Source organism: Anser anser (assembly GCF_964211835.1).
Source record: "Anser anser genome assembly, chromosome: 7".
Lineage (NCBI taxonomy): Eukaryota > Metazoa > Chordata > Aves > Anseriformes > Anatidae > Anser > Anser anser.
Window position 1 is genome coordinate 8,033,344 of NC_139727.1, and position 20,025 is coordinate 8,053,368.

Below are 20,025 nucleotides of genomic sequence, written 5' to 3' on the forward strand. Positions count from 1 at the left end.
ATGTTCAAAAATAATATTTCTATTTTTTCACTCATTTGATAAAAGAGAAACTGTATTTTTTCAAGTCTAAATTAGCTTTTTTATTTTTTGCTATTTTTGTAAATGCTTTAAAAACTGTCAAATGTAAGTGTAACGGTGTTCTGTCAAATGTAACTTCAAAGTGTTTCTTTCATCTGTTTTTTTTTTCAGAGGTTGCCTTTGTTTTTCTATTTATTAGTCCTCACGGTTAAACACTTAAGACATTAACTATTTATGATTCTACAACATTACTATGCAGCAAGGGAACTTAAGCAGAATTTTAACTATTCTAATACATTTAAAAAAAAAATGTGACTAAATTATACGTTCAGAAGTTAGAAAGATTTTTATATTTTGAAAACTACTAGAACAGCTTTGATTCTTACTTACAATGATGACTAGTATGAGGTAACTTTTAGTACCTAGTATCTGTCAGTGTGAGTCATTCAGTCTCCCAAATTCACTATTCCCTGAATCAGCCCCATACTTGAACTGGTTGTAATGAGGTGCTTGTCAAAGCTAGTTTAGGGGTGAGCTGAATCTGCAAATGAAAATTCACCATTTTCAAAATGTGGATGCTGAAGCAACAGCTCTCTTTTGTTTCAGTTTGATAATATTACATGAAGTTGTTGCCAAAAAAGGACCAAAGACAAAATAAGGACTAATAAAGTCTGGAGGAGACAGAATTTTTGAGGTGTGGTAAATAAGGAAGAGGTTGGGTAACTGATGCTATGACCTGAATGATTGGATCGGTTGCACACAACTATGTTCTAGCACAGCTGAATGTGAAATCAGAGAGATACAAAATGTTTTCTAATTCAGTTCTCAGAGCAATTTGGTCAGCTTTGGAGAAACAAGCAGATAGTTTTACTGCTTCCAAGGACCAAACCAAGCAGTGAGATGCTGGAAATAGATAGCACATCAGTCACAGGCTGGCTCTATAGCACTGTTGGTATCCAACCTGCAGTTCTCGGTGGTGACTGGGATGTAGGTGGTCAACATTTGTATCTCCAGCTTTGAATCTGAAAGGAGCAGATAGCGTTCTAGCGAGGGGGCATCATTTAAAACGAGAAATACTTGTTTGATGTGGAAACATGAAGAAAAATACAAAGTACAATGCATGGTTTAGAGAATTGTCTTGCCATATCTGACTCAAGATTAATGTATCCATTGCACAATTCAAGTTGTTTCCATCCCATAAACACAACAGCTAAATAAAGTCGGAGTGCCACGCTAGCTGAAATTCTCAGCTACTAGTATTACCTGGGTTTTCCTGTTTGTTACACAAACAGATATTGTAGGCCATATCATCCAATATTACAAATAGATGCATCCCCACAGACTTGAACAGAAGCAAGCTCACGTGTCTGTGAGCAATGACCCTGTTAAGCTTGAGTGCCTTCAAATATAAGGTCCAACACAGAAAACAGTGCTGAAAATTTAGGAGAGGTGGTAACGCAAAAACTGATAGCAACAGAGAAGAGGGAAGATTTTGCAGCTCCTAGTCCTGTCACTGATTGAAGTGGAGAAATAATTGCAAACTGCCTGCAGTGAAAAAAACTGCAGTGCAAAGCACATTTTCTGTGAAAAAGTTGACATAAAGAGCAAAGCTAGTGCAGGTATTATGACTTAAAATGGAGTTTGGGTTTTAATTTATCTTTATTTCCCCTCTTTCCCATTCAATTGGGACAGAGAAAGTAGAATTTGAAGTCAAAATTTTACCTGTTTTCATTCTAGATCATTATTTCCTCATGTTGTAATCCAATGTATTCAGAGATTCATTGTCTGCAGCATCTAAAATGTAGTGAGTGCCTCAAGAGAAATTTCTGTATCAACTACTTGGGTGAAATACTACTGATTCATTGACTTGACCTGTGGGCTTTTTCTGTAGAGAGAACTCAGTATTTGAAAGAAAAAGCTGTTTTCCTCCTGATCATCTGTGTCATGATTATATATCTTATTTTCTATCCCACAGGACATGTGTTATAGTAGCTCCTTTGGAGCTGGAAATTGCATGCTGTTTGCATGCAATCCTAATTCTCTATGAAAAGGCTCAGCTAAGTGAGAAGGACCACCAGCTCTGTAGCCTGTGGGATGTTTATCTCATTGGTTCTTGTAGACTACCCCAACAGAAAAGTCAGGGAGGGCTTAAAAGAAAAATCAGTTCCAAGGAGCTTTCTCTTCTGGAGATGTACAGTGTGGTGGTATTTACAGTGTCCAAACTCAGTTACTCATCCTAGCTAGAACTGTCATGAGAAGGAGTCAGATTTCTAAGCAGCAGTATGGAATACATCAGTGTTATAAGGAGACAGTGAAAATTTACTGCTGGATATTCAACTGCTGGTTTACAGTCTGATTTATGGAGTCCGACTAAAAAGTACTGTAGGCTTTTTCAAGAACTTCAAGTTGTTGGGTGGTGGTTTTTTTTTGTTTGTTTTTTGGAATCTATAGGTTTAACTACTGGGGCTCACTGCACTTTGGTTATGTACCTTATTGTAATGTACCCATCCAAAGTGTGCTAAAAACATCCAGAGATGAAACCACCGTGTCTTAGCTTGCTAGATATACTAAGCAGATAAATGATATGCTTTCTAGAGTGGCTTGCAGTGATGAATGAAATGCAGCCACTGGAGATTAAAAGAGAAAAGTACAGCAAAAAAAACATTGAGGTTAGAAAGCTAGATAAGGTTTGTGTCTCTGGGAACTGTATACAAGAAATACAAGAGCTGTGCTTTCCGTTCCCCATTATGTCAGCTTCAGTGCGCTAAATATCTCTTCTTCAGCCTTAATTATTCTACATCAGTGGAAAACCCCTTGGAAAGGAGACTGAATGGGTCAAAATCCTGATCTTTGATACCCTGGAAAAGGAATGAGGGATTTAACAGTAGCAGCTGGATAAGGAGAGGAATTGACTGGGGAAGAATCTCAAGAATGGAGGTGAGATAAAGAGAAGGTATGACACAGTGCAGAACGTGGGGTCAGCAGGGTCAGACCGTTTGTGCATGCTCCAGTAATTCTGCAGGAACAAGACAATACCCTGTTTCTAAAGGCTCACCATCCAAAGTTGCTTATGTCTGACTCCAGCTCCTACTGAAAACAGTAGGTCTTCGCCATAGATATAGGTCCCTATTTAAATAAACTTAAGGTGATGCTGTACACTGACCTCTCCGATTATGTTCCAACAGCTGGCAGTCTTCAGGCAACAGCTGTCTTCTCACTTCTCACACTTCCCTGGCTCCTATCTCAACTAGCTTCTGCTTTTGGCCCTTATCAGCCATCAAATGTATTAGGGCTTGTAGGAGAGAAGGCTATGAGGTAAAAAGAAAAGACATGATAAGAAGTATTTATGAACAACGATGCTTTCATAAGATACTGCTCTTCCTCCTGAGGAAGATGGGTAAGATCCAAGGTGTTGGATCTTTGAGGTGGCATTGAGGTGGTTTGCATCCTTCGTGGAAAGGGTCACTCAGGCTGCTCCCAGAAAGAGCGGTGATCATTACAGCTCTGCCACTAGTCCCCACTGTGCTATCTTTGCACGCTAGTCCTATTGAATCTCTGCATACCACCACCAGATGAACTGCTACAACAACACAGGCTCTAAGGCAAACTCTACAGACTGCATCCAGCTCTAATCACCCAACATCCATCATCACAAATAATCACCAATGGGAACCAGTGTTCAGATAAGACCTGCTCGTGAATAATGAGCAGCTCGATAACCTTGGCTGAATACGTGGTCTGTGATCTACTGATCTAGTACTTCGAAGTGCCTGTAGCTGCAGAGTGGTTCCCTTTGCAGGAGGCACAGACATTCAATAGCTCTGTTCAGTCTGACAGCAGACACCTCCCAGAGTTTGTGCTGATGCTAAACCGATGCTCTTGCTGAGTACGTCCATGAGTAATTCTGCTATCTCCTGATGGTCAGAAGATTTATCTCTGTCATACTGGATATAGCTATGGGCCTTTGCCACTGCCCTCCAAGCAAAACAGTACAACATTCAGGGATGTGAAGCTTGAAAACCCCTTATCTGCAGAATGCTGCATTATGTCTTTTCACTACCTATGGTTACATGACTTCTGGATCAGAATTAGCTGGGACCAACTGGCCCGGAGCAGAGGCAGAGCTTGCCGAGAGCTCTGAGAGAGGTGCAAGTGCTACGAGAAGGTCCCTTCTGTTGACTGCTCTGCTTTCTGGCACAAAGGAGATTGCTACCAGCAGAGCAGCATTCGTTAGTGAGCAGAACTGAGCTTTCCCGGGTTGCAAGCTGAGCTGACATAGTGTTACTTGCTCTCACAGGAGCTGAAGCTCAGCAGCAACGTACCTTGCACTTTGAATGGGAGAAGGCATATCTGACCTAATTTTTCCCATGTTAGGGGAGACAGTTACTAAACAGAAATGCTACATTACACACACAAGGCTGACCCTGGGAAGAGACTAAAAATGCAAACCACAGACGCATGCCTTGAGAAAGCTCAGATGCTAAATTATAGGGAATGGGCACAGAACTGACTTGAGTGACTGAGAGGGAGCTTTTGCTTCATGGCCATAAATCCTCCATCCACAGGTCTGGGAAGGGTCTGTGAAGGACAGAACTTCTGTAGCAGTAGAGCAACCTTCCTCTCTATCTTGCCAATCTAGAGGAGTGCTGCTGTTGAAACATAAAGGCAAAAGTAGCATAAAAGCAACTTGTGGCTTGTTTTAAATCAAATACAATGGAAATGAGGAAAACCCACAATGTCTCACAACCTGTGCCTATGGGAACACACCTTGGAGTCAAAGCATACCTTAATATGCTCTGATGTTATTGAAAGCACAAAGGACAATGCTTTTTTCAATTATTCACTTGTCTGAAAACAACTGGAAACATTCCATTGACTTAGTCACATAAAAAGCTTAAGTAAAAATTTATTTTTATTAAGCAGTTCCCCTAAAAATGAAGAAAATTTCTTTTCCCAAGTGGCTCCTTAGCCCAAGACTCATGGTACAGAAATTTCTTCTCAGGCCTAAAGTGTAGTAATTGTAAGGATTACATTATATTCCAGAAACGTAAAACAGAGAGAGAAAAAGATATGAAGATAGAGTTGTAGGGGGGGCTACATATGATCTTCTGAAGTGCCAGAAGACTAACTGTAGGAATTCACCTTTACGGCTTACTGGGTCTCTGTATGCTGTGGGGCTCCTGCACCGTGGTTCTGCCAAGCGTTAGGGTTCGCGTTGAAAGACAATGACCCAGAGCTACGGCTGTTGGGAAATGAGCTGGCAAGGAGACCAAGGGCTGCAAAACAAAATTCCTGTGAGGAATTCTTAGTCTGGGGAAGGAATGGACTGCGCAGTCTAAAGCTTTGTGGTCAGGGTAGGGGTTATGGAGAAAGCCTTTGGGCTGGAAAGAGGCTGCCAAAGAGACTGAGGGGGCTGTGGAAAGAATTGTCTCCGGGGAATTCTTGGTCTTGGAAAGAGCTCGAGCACCTTGTGTGCAGCTCAGCCTACGACTAGGGTCAGGCTTCAGAGAGGAAGCCCAGAGTTACAGCTGTGAGATGCTGCAGATAATCATCCAAAGAAAACCAGGGGAAAATGTTACCATTCTCCTTTCAGGTTTATTGAGTCTCTGGATGGACTGGGACCCTGAAACAGCACAGCCAAGGAAGCAAACAATTCAGTAATTTACTTCACATTGCTTTTTTATTTCTGACCCAGAATTGCCATTTGTGATGCTCAATGTAATTTTTCAGTAGCAGTGCTGAATTTGGGACATACTAGGTCTAGTTAGGGCTCAGGGTAACTGATAATCACTCAACTTCTTCTCAACTTTTCCACCAAGAATCTTGATTTGTGATCAGTTTCATCTCCAAGCTATCCCCACCCCCCTGCTGCCCTCTGGTCTCTGAAAACACGCTGAAATCTAAAGTTTCAGCCATTCTAGGAATCTCTCCTGATTCTTTTTTTCCCAATCTCTGAGAAACCTGATCCACCAGATGGGTGGGAGAGCTTATTGTTTTTTTGTCTGACATCTGGATTTCATTAGCAGACTCATGCGTGCTGAATCAGGAATGGAAGCTCAGAAGAAAGCAGATGAGAGTTAAAATTGTGTTAATGCTAACAAAAAAATAAAAATAAAAATGCCCCATTCCCCTCTCCAAGTTTGCAAACAAACACAAACCATGAGTCATGTGGTGAGCTCAGTGTAAGCAGCACAGCCCTTATCAGCTGTACCCACTTACGCTAATGCTGGATGCATTAATGTCTCAAGCACCGATGGAGAAGAACATTAACTTGTTTACTTATATATGTCAACATTATTTAAAAAAAAGAATCTTTTCCAATAGTTTCACATGAGCAGCATTACTTTTCAGGTTTGTGAGCTTATGAGAGAGTCTCCTGTCTTCTATTTAAATAGAGTCAGTACAGTATGCAAGGAAATAATTCACAACATACCAACCAGGTAAGACTTGCTGCTCAGGAGACAGCTGTAACTGATAGCAGCAAGGGGGGGGGGTATTTTGTTTATATATTTTTTAAAAGTTTAACATGCAGCAACAGGAGTGTTGTCCTAAAAGTCAGGGTGTTATTAATTACCATAGCTCTCTTTACTGAATAATAGAAATAGTAATGTAAGCAGCAGCTGTCTGTCAGTCCTGTATGTGGTGCTGTGCTGTGCCAACAGCCTCTGGATGGTTGTTAGATCTTTTTTTGCTAAGACTGATGGCTGCAAGTATACAGCATCCATCTCTCCGAGGCACAGGGAGCTCAGGCTGAGTGCTGTGGCACCCAGCCACAGCCCTGCTGGCTGCCGGCACGAAGGGGAGGGGGGGGGGGGTAGATTAAAGTAGTATTTGTGGCTGCCTTGCACAGGGAAAGAGGGACAGACAAAACGCTTTTGGTCATGTTGTAGAACTTCAAATGAGCCTAGGATAAGGAATCAAAATTACAAAATGGAGAAAAGGCAGAATTAGTACTTCATGTATTGTTAAAATTGGCATCTGCCCCCTCTAAAGAGGGGGACCTCAACCTACACATCTGATGTGCACGTACAGCTGCTATACTCAGGCAGGAGAATGGTATCACTCAAGGTACAGCTGCGTAATGTTCTTGTATTTGCAGAAAATGGATGGAAACATTTGGTCAGTAATGCAAAAATGACCACCATGTTCTAAAATCAGAGCAGTTAGTTTCATTTGAATACCAGCACCCCAGGCTACATCAGAGATATGGCTATCTCCTGTCCTGAGAAAGTTACATTCCTGTTACAGGTGAAATGCAGGTGGATGCAAACTTGCCTGTCACAGGTGTGTAACCACCTCAGGACAGAAATGAAGCTGTAATTTTACACGGTGAGTAACAGTTTTCAAGGAAGCCTGAAAAATACTGGACTTAATTCTCCACTTTCCCGTGTTTGGTGTAAACACTGACAGTGGCAGGCGCAGCAGAAAACCCCAAAGTGTGACCATGGTGGTGGCTTGTCCTCATGTAAAGGGTTCAAGAGAACCAAGCCCAGGCACACCTGGCATTACAGGACAGACTTCTTGTTCTGGATAAGAATGATCAAGACAACAGCACAGTTTTAGCCTCTTGTCATTTAGTCTAGTTTATTAGACCTGCTAAACCAAGACTTAGAGAAATCTGTCTTAAGTAGCAGACTCCTGATTTGTATTGAGCAATAAAAAATGCAGGCCTGGAATTAGTATTATTTTTTATTTTTAAAAGCTGTTTAAACCAATGCATTCTTTTTTCCTTTAATAATGAATCTCCTTTATCTCCTTTGACCTTCTGGAGAAAAAAAAAAAAACAAAAAAAAACATTTTTACCCCACAACTTTTTCTTTGAAATGAGGCTTTCTCACTGCCACTTTTTGCTCTTCCTTCTCTCATTTTCTCACCTCTGCAATCAGGCATTAGGGGTAAGAATAACATTCTCTCTGCTCTCACTTGCCACTGTGATGGTCCCCTTCCTGACCCATGAAAGACCCCGTGGGCAGTGTTGGGGAGCATGTGCTTGGGCTGCAGGTGGTGTGGGTGTGCTCATCCAGGTGGAACTATTGATTTGCCTGGGCTGTTGCAGAGTTTTATCTATAGCTGTACACCTGTGACATGGGTTAAAATTAGAGATGGATTCAAAACCAGTATTTTGTATGTGAAATCCCTGGGCCTGGGAAATTACACTGAACTCATGTCCAAAATTAAAGCTCAAGACCACATCTAAAGTTTAGTTGAAACGTGCTCTTTCTCTGCAGAAAGAAAAAGGAGTTGTTTTCAGGACTCGGTAACACACATCTCCAAAGGTTCTGCTCTACCCCATGCACATTTCTGTACAGCCAAAAAATGAGATAGAAACAGAGAGTAGTGAGTGTCTTGTGGAAAATCAGGCTAAAATCTGAGGCTGAACTAGTAATCAAGATTATGTCACTTCCAAAACGTCTGCTCTTACTGCTAAAATCTCCAAATATTTCAACTTATGTGCCTGTCCATGGGCTTTATTGCCTTAGCTAATAATTTGGCACTGACTAGGCCCTGACGTGAAAGGCTTATTCTCCATTTTGTCTAATTGCTATAGTAACATTTTAGCTTTTCTGAGCTGTAAAGGAAATTTAAAAGAAAAGACTTCTTTTTTAAGGAAAGAAACAGTTTTCTGCAAACTTTGGAAATGTCTCCTTAAATAACAGTCTCATCTTAGTGACATGTCAGACAATTTCTGGTATAAAATGTAAGATGCAAAGGAAACAAGTTTATGGAAAGCTTATCAGCAAATTTGACTATTACCTTATTGCGAGGTGTATTTTGCTATTAAAAAATAAATGCGAGAGTTGAAGATATTTAGCATTGGTGAGGTGATGCAGAGAAACAGAATAGGAATTGAAGCAGGACTTGTGCCTGTGGTCTGAAGTTCTGTTCTCAACTCTTTTCAGTTGGGCAGTTGGGGAAAACATTAGGTTTCTGAGACTCATATTACACATCCGTACTACATAAATACACTGACTTTCTGGACGTTGAGTGGAGTCAGAGCTAACACTTGCAGAATATAAACAGGAAAAAATATTATGCAAGTGACTGCTTAATGGTATTAATTTTAGGGAACAAATACTTTTTTATAATACTGAAAGCACTAGGAGTGGCCTTATGTGGAAAAAAATCTAATTCAAAAGAAATACAGTTTCTGCTCTCACTTGAATTTGCAAGAAAATTAGCATGATTAGATTGATGGGTCCTCAAAGTCTTTGGGTTTGATGTTTTAACAGTTACAAACACTGACTGTCCTTTCACAAGTGTGTACTGAGTGGTACTGCTGTAACAAGAAACCTGCAGTTTTAATAGCATCTGCACTAAATTGCCATTAATTTAAGGCTAAAACATGCAACTTTTACTGTGCAGGCAGCAAATGGCAGCTCTATCAAAACGTGCTCCTTGTGCGAGAGCACAATGACTGGAGAGCTACTCTAAAGGGACAGCCCCTTTACAGACTAAATGCAAAGCAAGCCCATGAACCCCAGCATCACTGACAAGATCAAATGCTTTGTTCTCCAATACATGTAATGCCTTCCAAAATAAATTTCCTCCTCAGGTCTCCCTTTGTAGCACCAGGATTGATGATTGTAAATAAGCCAGCTGGCTCAGTATACTCTGTGAGGTCTTCTATAAATATATATGTATGTATTTATAGATATATATTTGTTGTTATAAGAAATGCCTGTTTGCTTCAACTTTTATATTTTAGCGTTATTGTATTTTGTGCAAAAGTACTTTATGTAAAAGTGCAGAGAGGAAGGATTGTGGTAAATGTTAGAGCTGGAGATATATCTCAAAGAACAATCAATGATCTCTTATAGCACAACCTGAAAAGTTGTTTAATTATCATAAAATAGACTCACAGAATCATTAAGTGTGGAAGGGACCTCGGGAGGTCACCAAATCCAAACTCCTGCTCCAAGCAGGACTAACACTGAGTTCAGGTCAGGTTTTCTACAGCTTTGTCCAGTCAGATCTTGAAAACTTCCAAGTATGGATGGAAATTCCACAACCTGTATTTCACCCTAAACCAAAATACTCTTATGAAGTGAGAAAACATGATTCACCTCATGTTCCATTACTACTTGCTTATCAGTGCAAATGAGGAGTTTATAAACAAGTGAGGTTTTGACCTGGTAGTCTTTACTCTACCTTATCTCCAAATCAGCTTGCGGAGAGCTGGAAACCAGACGTTACTTTCCCTCTCGAGAGGAATGCTCATAGTAATTGTTTCCAAGCTAAGCACTTAATTATGGTTTATCATGAGTTTTACTGCAAGCTAAGCAAATACCAAATTGTTAGTAAATAGAGTTCAGATTTAAACCAGTGTAATAGCTATGTTCAGTCTACTTCAAAGAAGTTGATAAAAGCCTCCCAGTGACTTGCCCAGGATTTGGATCTGATCTGTTGTGCACAGTTTTAAATTAAATTATGCATGTTCAATGTAATTAGCTGTGTTATTAATATGCAGATATGCAATAATAGCAAAATAAGGCTGGGAGATTCTCTGGGAGGTTCTTTCACTTGTCTCAGGACAGGATCACGTGAAAATTCTGATGTCTGTTTATCCATAGTATTCCAAAAGTTTTCCAATCATCAAGAGCCTCCCCAAGCACTCTATTTCAATGCCTTCCAGTGCCTCCCAATTAGAAACAGCCAAATTCAAGCCCAGTGCTCAGGACTCATTAGCTGTGGGTCTGGAAAACAAACCATGCCCTTTATGGAACGTTTTAAGCATATTTGCAATTTATTATGTCATTTGGGATAGGACAAACAACATTGGTTCTGCAGCCTTTAATCAGTAGTCATGTTTCAGAGACCCGAAGTTAATCTCCTTCATCTCTACACTTCCCTGAATGACTGTGCTGAACCTGGACCCTGATGAGGCTTTATCAGTGCTGAAACCCTCTTCAGTTGAAATGCCAGGTATCTGTGAGGGTCTAGATTTAAACAGCATTCATCTCCTGAAGTCCACCTTGCTGTCAGCGGTCACCCCCCTCAAGCTTATCCAGATAGCAAGTATGCAAGTGAGATACAAAAGCAAATAAGAAGTTGGAACACAGCGAAATGCAGTCCAGTTGTGAGGCAGGTCTTCCAGTGCCAATCCCACAGCCACCTCATTGACAGCAATTGCACGGGACCCGAGAGGCCACCCCAAGGTCACTGCGAAGACCAAGCACACATGCTCTCTAACAGTATTTGCCTTTAGCACATCCGTTTACATTGCATTTCCCACAGCAGAAAAGCTTGAACTTGTACCAGTAATAAAGACTGAACCACAGTAATAATGGCTTAGTGATGGTACATAAGGAAGAGTTTGGTTTTGGCTGCTCTTCCAGACTTTGGGGAATGCAATTATCAAGGAGTGTGCTAAACAGGAAAGGGGAACAGACACAGTTCACTAGATATTTCTGTTTTCTTTTTCGCTATCTAATTGCTCTTATTCTGGTATGTTAGGGTTCGGTATCTTCTTTCGAAACACCCAGTTTATCAAACAACAGGATGTAAATGCCACACGTTGCAGCCATGGTTTCAGGAGGGCTTTGGGTGCATGCTCTCAAAGCAGGGCTGGTGGGATTCCCTCTTCTCAACACACAGCTGGCCGAGTTGCTCGCCCCTCTCATAAATGGTTTAAAGGCATGACATGAGCTGATTTTGCAGAATTTCCAAAATAGAGAGCAATGAATATCTTTTGATGTTTCAGACTTTTAAAGCACCTTAAATTTCCAGAGGTAAAATGGATGTTACAAAATTACAGCTCACCAGACTTTTGTTACAAGATTTCTGCAAGTGCTCACACTAAAAACAGAAAAGATCTGAGAAAAATGTATTCATCTTATCTCACAAACTCTGAGAAACTTGGCAGGGCTAAGTTCAAACATATGAAAAAAAAAAAAAAAAGAAAGAAAGAAAAAATAACCTGCAATAAATTCTGTATTGTATTTGAAAACCTAGAGTTTTCAAAGTGACTGCATATAGCAAAAACAAAAACAAAACAAAACCAAAAAACTTAGCCAAGTTCAAATCATCTAAAACAATTTTATCCAAGTTCTGAGTGGAAAAATATGAATAAATGAAAGTAGTATGTTGTGTATAAACAAGCAGAAGGAGAGCCTCAAATTGTTCCAGTATGTCATGATGTGGAAGCTTAGTACGTGCATAGGTGTTTGTAAAATGAATACCTAAGAAGTACAATTTCTTAGAGATTCAGGTGAAGAAATATGCACTATATAAAAAGGGTTAATGTGTTAGTGTGTATTTTTAAAATAGAGAATTAAGGGTCTGGATACGAATAGATTTGTCTTCTGAGTGCCATGTACAGTTTGAAAACAATTACAGCACAGATTACCAAAAAGGTTTTCTGTCTGTATTGGCCTTATTAAAAGCAATGCTACTGTACCAGAGATTAATTTACCTGTTGTTTTCTTTTATTATATATTCCATATTATCATCTTAACCTCTGTAAGAAGGATACTGGTTTTAGTGATTCGAATGTCTTTTTATCCAAAACAGGGATTCACCGTCAGGCTTGTACTAACTCTCCCAGCCCACAGAACTGAAGCATAAACAAGCAAGATCTGTACAGCACGGTATCAATTGCCAGTGAGTATATTCTGATCAAAAACTACAGTGAAACCTGCAAAGCTGAGCCATATAGGGGTTCAGATTCCTATGAGACTGTAGGGCTCATCCTGTAACTGAATAAGAATACCGATATTTCTCTCAGTTCACTGGAGAAAAGACTTGTTTATTTGGAGGCCATCACTAGATAACCAAAAGACTACTGTAAAATGTAGAAATTATAACTATATTGTTTTCAGAGTGAATTTTAAAGACTTTTTCAGTCTATGATCTTCCTTCACTTCAGAGCTTTCTGAAACATCATTTTCCACTATAAATATATATTTTTATTAAGACCTCTAAGCCAAAAACCAGAAGGGTAAAATGTTTGTTTTTGTAACGATGGCAGTTTATTCATCATTGCCATCACAGCCAGCCTTTGGTACCTGGAGAAAGCACAGCTGTGGACTCCTTGAATTTTGAGGACACTTGAGAGCCTTTCACAACCATAAGGCACAAGACAAATGAGATGACTGCTTCAGGCATGAGAGTTGCTGCAATCGTGCAGCCAAATAGCTGCCTGCTGAGCTAGCTCTGCTGCCAAAGACCCGCTATATCTGACTACAGGGAGGGACAGCTTCAGGGCAGCATGATCTGGCAGACCGAGCTGTGGACGGGGAAAAAAGGACTAAGCTCAGCTTGACGCTGATTTCTTCCACATCCTGCATGAAACCACAAAAGCAAATCTATGCAAACTCAGGCAGCCACAGTAATTACCTACTACTCCCGTTGACTTGAATACGTATTCTCAAGGTACTTTAGTTTGGCAGGATCTGCTTCAAAGATCACTGTTGCCAAAGGAAAGACTCCTATTGTTGGCCTCATTAATATGGATCACACCGTGCGTTTCATTCACAGAGCTAAAAACGCAGTCCAAAATGAGACTAATGTTGCATCTTATCACATATATACCTAAGGTAGTATGTCTGTATTTCTATGAGTATGCACAGGCATTATCCTCTATCAGTATAGCACAAAATTTGGAAATACGCTCTGCAACAGTTCTGTATCTCCCAGGGACTGGACTAAACAGTTTTCAGAGAGCTTGGCACTAGCAGGGGTTACAGAATAGCCTCCTCAGCAAGCATTCTGTACAAGGTGGCTGGAGTCATGTATTTTTAAGTGACTAGGTCTGCATACATTTTCACAAAAGGATTTGACGGCGCTTGAACGTGGTTAGGACAGAGAGACCAGCAGATGGAACTTGTGCTTGGCAGAAGCACGCAGTAAAGCACTTTGGAAACTTTGAGTACAGTGATGCTGTGCTGGAACTCTGGGCTTGGACACTTCCAGGACAAACCATTACCTCCCAGATTAACAAGGGGAATGACATAGGCAGTAAATGAGGTCTAGGATCTGTGTCCACATCTTTCCTTCCAAAAGAAAATTTTGAATAATGCTGAAAGTTCAATCATTCACTGACTTCTTAGGACCTGAACTAGGACTTTTATTCACACATGTCCGATATACTGCATCTACCCCCTTATGCTGTACTTTGTGTGGGTTAGATCTATATGACAGCATTATCTAATATGTGATTCTGTGATTCTAGGACTGAGTGTAGAGTGGCAACATCACAGAAAAACGGTAATCACCAAAACATTACACTGTAAAGAAGCAAGATTAATTTTGTAGAGGCCATGCACAGAACAAAAGAACCCACTGTTCATATTTTATAGAATTTAAATATATAGACTACATTGATAATAGGTGAAAAGAAACAATGTGACTTTTTAAAATGTCTTCTGTAAATTTCTGCATCTACGTTTTTCTAAAAAACAAAACAAAACAAGAAAAACAGAAGTTTGTTAAATCCCATTTCAGTTTCCAAACAGATTATTTTGAACAGGATATCAGACAAAGTGCAGATACCCGATGTACTTAAGTCCTAAAGCTGGCCTTTTTTTCAGTTATAATTATTTAGCCTCCTCGAAGATGATCATCACTTAAGATAGAATCAATACATGTATTTCCATCAGTACGGTACACTATCGACTCTTACAGTAACTGAGAAATAACATATCTTTATAATGTTCATAACAAGCAGATTTAAGGGAGGATATAAAGTCTCAAAGTTGTTACACAATTTCTTTGTTATGCAGGAAAAACTCTGTAAAACACCCCTTTCAAAATCTGTTTCTTATTAGGCAATCGCATTAAAAAAAAAATTAAAAAAAAATGATTAACGATATGCATTTTGTCCAAATCAGATTAGTTTATCCCTTGTCTCTTTCCAAACCCAAGTACTTAAAATATGCAAAACTACTTTGCTTTTTTTCTGTAGAATTTGCAAAACAACTTTTATTTTTGACAGCATTAGTAAAACTTAGCTTTGAAATCTAAGTGATGAAGTAGTGTATGTAATGTTCAAATAAAGAAATCAATTATCATCAAAAGGAGTGGTAGCAAATTGGGTCTTTCTAATAAAGGTCTGACCCTGCTGTCAGTACTCCATTCTTGTGCACAATGTTTTCAGAGTTTTGAAAGTAACTCATGCACACCAGGTCATCCCCAGTTGATCTGTTCTCAGATTTAGAGAAAATAAGGCAAGTGCTTAAGTTCCTGTGAAAATTTGTCTGCTCTTGTTCAAGAACACATTTCACTGCTGACTAGCACTTGCTTGTGTTAGAAATCTCCAGAAAGAACTATTTTCATATCACCTGCTCCTTAAGTAGGACTTGAAATTTAACTTTGATTTGTAGAAACAGGTAGGTGCCTAAACAACACAGGGCACCAATGAGGTCTGATCTGGGGTGCTTTATGTGTTTGTAGTCGCACATGTTCAAGACAGTGGAAAGCACACAAAGACAGCCATGAGCACTGGGGAACAGAGAGGGTGACTACCTTTTGTGAGGGGACCGAGAAAGTCTGGCTCAACTAGCCCTACAGAACGCATGCTGAGAGAGGATATGGTTGCAGTCTATTAATACATCCTGAGATAAACACCAGGCAGGGAGATGAGCTATTTCGGGGAAGGACACTGTTGGCAAGAGAACAGATGACTATACAGTGGCCACGAATTACATTTATCCTGGAAATTGACAGATTTCTAATTATTACAGTGAGGTTCTGGAGCACCTTCCAACTAGAGCAGCAGTGAGGGCAAAATACTGAAGTACTTTCCAACTAAAACTGGATCAGTTTACGAAAGGTGCTGGACGATATGGCTGCCTGTAACTGTAGCTACAGTGTCCTCCAGTCATTACTTGCTTATTGGCCAGCCATGGGCTATTCTCTTTAGAAAGTATTTTCATTATCTTGTTCACAGAGAAGTTGAAGATATTGCTAGTATAAACTTAATACATGGGAAAAAAATACACAGGATGTGCAATTTAAGTAAATTAATCTTCCTACCTGCAAAACAAATAATGCATTTCTCCTCCAATTCTGACGTGTCCACTTGAGACCATCAGTGCGAGTTGCAGCTTGCATGAATTGGTCATCACAGGACCCATTGCATACATTTGACTTCCTACACCGCAGGGCACGGTCATCTCCCCCAGCTCAGCACTGTCATTGCCAAGCACACCCAGGAGTTGTAGTTTTAATCCCCTTGCTAAGTAATGTATGCTGTTACATGGTCCTGTCTCAGTATTTTACTGTAGCATGCTAAACTAAGTGCATTAAACACAGAGGTATACAAACTGGAGTATTTTTGAGCTTAATCTTTCTCAAGGAAAATTTCACGTTTTCTTCAAGAGAACTGCCTTACTCAATGTATATTAAAAAAATATGAAGTAAAAATATTTTCAAATGCCGCGCCCAGGTCCGCAAATGTAGTTTAATTCCACAGCTTTCATTAGAACTAATGAAAGATATACAGCTAAATTCCATGAAGAAAACAGCTTAGCCCATGCATAGCAGCAGTTGGAATACACTCAGTTAAAGCTCATCTGACATTAGACTTGATTTCACACTGACCTTGCTCAGCTGGCAAATGCTTTTCTGACTGTGTTTTGGCTTATAAGTCTGACATCCCCGACTGCCACAAACTGTGGTTAATTCTACGCAGATTAATTCTGCTGAAAGTCACACATTAAGAGGGTAGGAGGTTAAAACCACAGTAAAGTAGATAACAGTAATGTCCACATTTTTATTTCTAGAATATTGGCAGAGCTTGAGTTTCCTTGGGACTCTACATAGAATATTACTGGAGTTGTGGAAGTTTAAGCCAGAAACACAACTACATCCAGCTGAAACTTGAGAGGATGGAGAAACCTTGCACATTGTGGCTTGGATCCTCAGGAAAAAAACTGCAGATCGGTAAGTGCTTTTAGTGCACACAGGTTTATGCCGCTTTTCTATGGAAATAAATATTGCCAGCTTTGCCACTACAAAAAAGTTCTTGGAGTCCAAGACTATCACATCTTGCCAAGTATAGCAAACCACTTCTATCAGAGGAGACATTTTGCACTAGATAAACTTGGAGCTTGTGTTACTGCAAAGCTAATTCAAAGTTCCCATCCAGTGTAACAATTTCTTTTCCTTTAGCATATGTAACTTGTTATATTTTTTATTAAGTGCCATTGCTAAACTGACTATAGGGTGTGCTGCTTGAAAATGTAGTTTACACAATCTTTGTGACAGAAAGTTACATATTAGCCACTTTTTAAGTTTCCAAAATCTACTTACTCATGTGCCTTGAAGAGTATCTTTGTAATGCTTATCTGGGGAATGAAATAGCAATTTTTTTTCCATCGGCATTGTGATAAAGAATGGATTAAAGGAACACATGGCTAGCTTGGCATTTTGTCAAGATATTTTTTCAGTGCTACTCTAAAGAACTATTTAAGTCAAATTCTGTGTTACTAAATGAATGAACATTGAAAATTTTCATGAGGGTTTTTCCAGAATATTGTATATTGCTTACCTGTGGGCAGTCTTTGATGTAGTGTCCCTTGTTAAAGCAGAGGTGGCACAGGTAGTTAGGAGGTGGCCTCTTGCTGGGTTTTCTGGCTTCTGAAGAAAGGGATAGGTCAGAAAAATGCTCAGTGAGGGAGCTTAACCCATCCACTATGTTGTTAAGGGAGCCATAAGGAGATGCACTCTTATACAGACTGCTGCTCAGAGCCTGCAAAAGAAAAGAAAAAACTTACATGAAATGTAGCACATTAAACAATTAAAGATTGTTCTCAGACTGATCTGGGTAAGGGAAGGATGAAAATAGCAGAAAAAATGTGAGAAGTTTTTCATTAAGAACATGGCTGCCTATTTGAGGGTAGCAATATAGAGGTTATTAATGAAGAGGATTTCTTGAAGGCAGAGCTGGTCACCCCACTGCCGGGGAACGTATGGAGCTTGCCACGGTTCACTTAGCCCAACCTTTCCACTGAGCAGTGATTGCTTTCTTGTGTTTGATCGTACCGCAGTCATGGTGTGGTTAGAACACACAGGCAAAAAGAACAACCCACAAAAGGCAACATTTTTGTGTCCAGAACTATTTACAAGAACAATACTGAAGTCAGGGAAAGGAAAAGAACACCAAGAAAAACACAAAGTAACTTTTAATTTCCAATCCAGTTAACGTGACAGTCAACACAGAGTCCTGTGTTGAAGCAATAACAAGAAATGTCCAGATCTACATCTATCTGGGATTTCCTATGGGGAAACCTTCTGTGATTCAAATGTTTTCTCCTAAATGGTAAATACCTAGTTTTTTGTACTTCACCTCTATAGGATCTTCACTCTCTCAATCTGCAAATCAAAACCACGAGCTCTTAATTTGTTATTCTGTTGTTCTGAAACTAAAAGAAACCCATAATCACCTATATACATAATCTTCCTAATGGAGATAACAAGTATTCATTCTCTTTAATGTTCTAAGACTCAAAAGAAACTGTGTAATTGGAATTTAAGGAATAAATGATAGCTTTCTTTTTTGTTTTGTATTTTTGAACGTGGTAATGAATCACTGTAGGAACAGAACAAACCCGTGTCCTTTTCACCCTGAAATGATGGGGCACATTTGATAGGGTGTTTCTCTGTTAGGTCTGATATGCCTCACAATAGTGCTATAATTGTGTAATTCTACTGGCATCAAAGAATTACTGCTGACTTATGGGAAATTGAGGTAAGAAGACATCCAATCTGTGCCTCTAATGGAGACCTTATTTTTCAGTGCTATTAAATCCAAATATTTAAATGGAGTCTTCATATATGTTATTCAGGTATTTTGCAGGTGTAGAGAAATTGGTTGAGATAGCTTGTGAAATAGATTTTAAAGGGGATTACATTTATCTCAGAGATCTCAAATATTCAGGGTATCTGTACAGTGAATGTGGTTTCTGGGTATGAGTCACATATTGAAAGAATCCTATGGAAGCCCTAGGTACCTCTCTGCCCACTCTTCCTGGAGTCAAACGCAGCTTACTGATCTCCACTAACCTCCATACAAAGCTAAAGCTGGTGCACGGCAGCAGGATCAATCCAAAGGGACACAGAGTGGGAGTGCAGAACCCCAAACCCTGCCTTCACCTTCCCATTGACCTGCTCACTGCCCCAGAGAAAGTGATTACAATTCTCTCTGCCCTTTTAGTCTAGGGAATGGAATAGGATGTTTTCTATTTACAAACCATAAGCAGAATGAGTCCAACCTCATGGGCGACTTCATACATCATCTGGCACTAAAATACCCAACATTTAACTCCAGCACAGTGCCGATATAGTTCTGTACTGGTTCAAGATGTTCTGGCTGCTGAAAGGAGAGTCAGCCACTTTGTTTCAGAGGTTAAACCTGTACATTTCAAAAGGAAAAGCTATTGCACAAACTAAAGAAAAGGTTTTAGCTGCTTTAGTCATCAAGTAAGCAAAGATACCTCCAACAGTCCCTGGAATTTATTTTCTAGGATTTATTGGACACTATTGGAATGAGAAATTCTTGGCATCAAATTGCTAAAAGGAAAGGGAAGTGCTACGGATGCCAAAATACTATTAATTAAGGGTCTCCAAGAAGTTCTTGTCTCCCTAGGAGCCACTTTCTCTTACATACACTTGGAAAATACAAAATCTTTCTTCTTAAGAGTCCCTCTTAACAAGAGATTCTTACAGTACTTCACATGCATTAAACACATCAGTAACTTTGCAAATTCCCTATAATCTGATTTTTACAGAAGTGTGTATATCCACACAGAATGTGTGAGATCCCAAATTCTTTACCTTTCACTGAAATGTGGAACAACCCCTGGGGATGCAGAATGTGTAACTCCTGCTCACCAGGAGGCAGCTAGTCCTGTCCCCAGGGCCAGCCCAGTGACAACTCAAACCATGCCTACCTGCTGCTTTCATTGGGCTTTGAATGAGACATATGGCTCACAGAGTTGAACGTTTTCCTTTCTACATACCCTTTACACTGAGATACTACAACCATTATAGCAGAGCATGGATGAGTTA

At 39.8% G+C, this 20,025-nt stretch overlaps 1 protein-coding gene and 1 long non-coding RNA gene across 2 annotated transcripts in view; one reads left to right on the forward strand and one right to left on the reverse strand.

The window, feature by feature from the left end:
* The window catches only part of ZCCHC24 (zinc finger CCHC-type containing 24), a 110,950-nt gene that overhangs the window by 74,821 nt on the left and 16,104 nt on the right, over nt 1–20,025 (reverse strand). Inside the window, exon 2 of the mRNA XM_083843880.1 lies at nt 17,507–17,707. Within this exon, the coding sequence (XP_083700006.1) occupies nt 17,507–17,707 (201 nt within the window). The remainder of the gene's footprint in view (nt 1–17,506; nt 17,708–20,025) is intronic.
* LOC310902397 overlaps nt 185–20,025 on the forward strand; it is a 58,537-nt gene continuing 38,696 nt past the window's right edge. The window contains exon 1 of the long non-coding RNA XR_014586694.1: nt 185–16,899. This is a non-coding gene — a long non-coding RNA (uncharacterized lncRNA). The remainder of the gene's footprint in view (nt 16,900–20,025) is intronic.